The following is a 3,084-nucleotide window of genomic DNA, read 5'->3' as shown; positions in this document are numbered from 1 at the left end:
TAATTTAATATATATGCTAATTAATTACTAACCAAAATTACTAAAATCTGCTAGTCTCACGACTTTTTGAAATTATAATAGTTTCAGAAAGTTTGTAAACACATATACACTTTAGAAAAATAACTGATAATTCATTTCATTACTCGGAATAAAAAATAGAAAAAGTATAGGTAAACAATGAAAATACTAAACAATGTGAACAATAGAGATATCGAATGTTCAATTTAATAAGTATGCTAATGATTATGTTCAATATTTTTAATTCAATGATTATTTTTTTTATTCAATTTATTCATACACATTAATAATGATTGAATATTTAATTCACTAAATGTGCAGATAGTTATGCTAATGTTAAGGTTTAGAAGATAATTTAAGCTTTAAGATGGAATATTTTTTTATTTTATTCTGTTAATTTTAGAACCCATTGTACAAAAGTCATTGTCTACCTAGCAAAATCCAAAAAAATAACATCATATATCCAACTAAAATTGGGTGCCTTATTTATAGATCAAAATTGTCACTTTCTATGTATTTCTCTTCTATAATTAAATCTCGGACAACCAAAAAAATAAAAATACTGAGGGATAGAGGACTTTCTACAAGAACTTGGTAACAAAACTTGTGTTTTTATTTTTCATTTTTTCCCTCTCTACACACATCTTCAAAATCAACAGCCAGGTGAAGTGGTGCCATGTGTGGATGATGATGAGGCAGGAGAATTTCCTTCACCGTGATTAGCCCTTTCTTCTGAATGTGAATGATCTGAAACATCTTCTAACTTGTTGCATTTTGGTGACTTCTTCATTGAAGGATGAGTTTGTGTGCGGGGAACAATGGTAGTTGGATGTGTGGCCACAGGTGCATAAATAGCAGCATGTGGTGCAGTTGTAACCGTGGTTAATTCCCCTGATGACACTGTTGAGGTAGCTATGGCAGCAGTAGCAGCAGCATATTCTTGTGGCTGAACAAAAATGTTGCCAACAAGAAACAACGGAGCAGTTTGGGAGTTTGCACTGTTTGGAATCATAGTGGTTGGCCTTCTTGTGTGGAGACGAAATTTCTGTCCAAGACAAACACGGAATAAACACTTTTAGAACTATGATTTACAATACAAGATCAACTAACTCCAATTGTTATGAAAGTTAAAGAGGATTGATACCAATGACTTAGTTAAACTCTTATATCATTTCTCAAAGAATTTAATTTTGATATAATGTCATTGTAAAATAACTTTATACGTTCAGTCATCCAAAACAGATGTCCTGTGTCTGTGTGTTTCAAAACTACTCCATTTATGTCTAAGCTTCAAATCCAATTGAGTCATAAAGTTAGAAATGACCAAAGAGTAGTTTAGTATACAAATTACTAACCTGTAAGTGACTTTTGACTTCATCATTTGTAAGGCCATCAACCTTCATTAGCTCCCTTATCTGTTTTGGGGTGGCAGCTGCAACATACACCAAAATATTCAATATCAAATACAATACACACAATTCAAATTGTAATATATAGGTGTGATTTTCTTCAAAAACACCTTTTTTAATTTCGTTCAATTTTGCCCCTAATATTTTTTATTTGTGTAGAAATTATCCAAAGATGATAATTCTATCTAAAATATTAGGAACAAAACTGAAAACTTAAGAACAAAATGTTAAAGGAAAAAATTGAATGACTCGAAAATGTTAGCTACAAAATTGAAGGAGGGAAATCTCAAAAGTTAGGGAGTAACAGAAAATTGACAAGGAAATTATGTTATGCTTCTTAAAATACTTACAATCTGCACCTCCAAGCTGCTGAAGGGCATGAAGGAACCGTTTGTGTAGTTCCTGTGACCAGCACCGCCGCTGCTTCCTCTGACCCTGTCCTTTCTCCTCTCTTTTACCGCCGCTTCCAGCATTGCCTCCGGTCGATACAGGTCCTGTGGAACTTGTTGCTGGCACCGGCGGAGAAGAAGGCGTTTTGGCAGTTGGCAATGATGATGATGATGCATTAACCTTTCCAACAGTGCTCTCCTCTCTGTGAAATGGCTGAAAAGCACCACCAATGCTTCTCTTCACTTCCACAACAGACGCTTTTCTAGGCACATCCTGATCAACAAAATTTCAAACAGAATCAGATTCCCACACTATTTCAGTTAGAAATTTTGAACTAAGTGCGTCTAACTACGTGAGGATACATCAAATAATTTTCTAAACAGAGCAAGTAACATAACTCATTACCAAAAACGACACCAAGAAACAGAAACTAAAACAGTTCAACTAAGTTGAACCCAAACTTTTTTTTTTCTTATTTTCGTACCTCTTTAGGTGGTTGGGGATCAGGGTTCCACAATTGAACAGATCTGAGCCAGTCAGATTTTTTCTTATCAGTGCTGCAGCTGCTGTTATTATTATTGTTGTTGGTACTATCCTCCTTTTGAATCTTGTTTCTATGAGAATGTTGCTCTTCACCATCATCATAATATTCTTCATCATCTTCTTCATCGCAATCAGGTGAAGCCCTTTTCTTGATTGGAATGAACTCCTCAAAAACAGGATCGTCCGTTGATGTCTGCTCCGAACACTCCGATTGGCCATTCAAATTGTACTCTGTCGTTGTTCCAGATAACTGCTGCCTACAGGCTTCAATTGCTGCATCAAACAGGAAAAAAAAATTGGAACATCAGAAAAAAGAGCAAACAAGTAAAAATAAATAAACAAATAAAATACCCAGAAACAAAAGGAACAAACTTTAACATGTTTCCGCAAAAGGGTGTATGAAAATGTTTTCCTTTTTCGGTTTCATATTTACCTTGCGCGACAAGTTCTAAGGACAGGGGAAGCTCTCTGTGGAAGACTTGGATTTTTCTTCTCTCGTCCTCCAATGCTTCGATGTACTCGCGAAACCCCATCTTCTGGGGTTGGATTTTCTCAGAGAATTGCATCGCAAATTAACAATACAAGCCTCTTCAAAATTCTTCTCTATTCTTTTGTTTTCTCGTGAGTTCAGGTTTTTTTTTTTCTCTTTCCTTTTTGGTTTGCGTGAGGGGGGAACTCTTAAAACTGTTTGAAGAAGAGGGTGAGAAGGAATATATATAAGGAA

General features: G+C 35.0%; 1 protein-coding gene across 1 annotated transcript; it reads right to left on the bottom strand.

The window, feature by feature from the left end:
• LOC107643814 (transcription factor HHO3) lies at positions 479–3,078 on the bottom strand. Its single transcript, XM_016347567.2, has 5 exons — positions 2,794–3,078; positions 2,302–2,633; positions 1,778–2,090; positions 1,374–1,450; positions 479–1,063 (listed from the first exon to the last, which is right to left on the bottom strand). Exons 1-5 carry the CDS (start codon positions 2,924–2,926, stop codon positions 671–673), a joined length of 1,248 nt encoding a protein of 415 aa, XP_016203053.1. The 5' UTR covers positions 2,927–3,078; the 3' UTR covers positions 479–670.

This window comes from Arachis ipaensis, chromosome B05 (assembly GCF_000816755.2).
Source record: "Arachis ipaensis cultivar K30076 chromosome B05, Araip1.1, whole genome shotgun sequence".
NCBI classification, from domain to species: Eukaryota; Viridiplantae; Streptophyta; class Magnoliopsida; order Fabales; family Fabaceae; genus Arachis; species Arachis ipaensis.
This window is presented reverse-complemented; position numbering and strand designations above follow the sequence as displayed.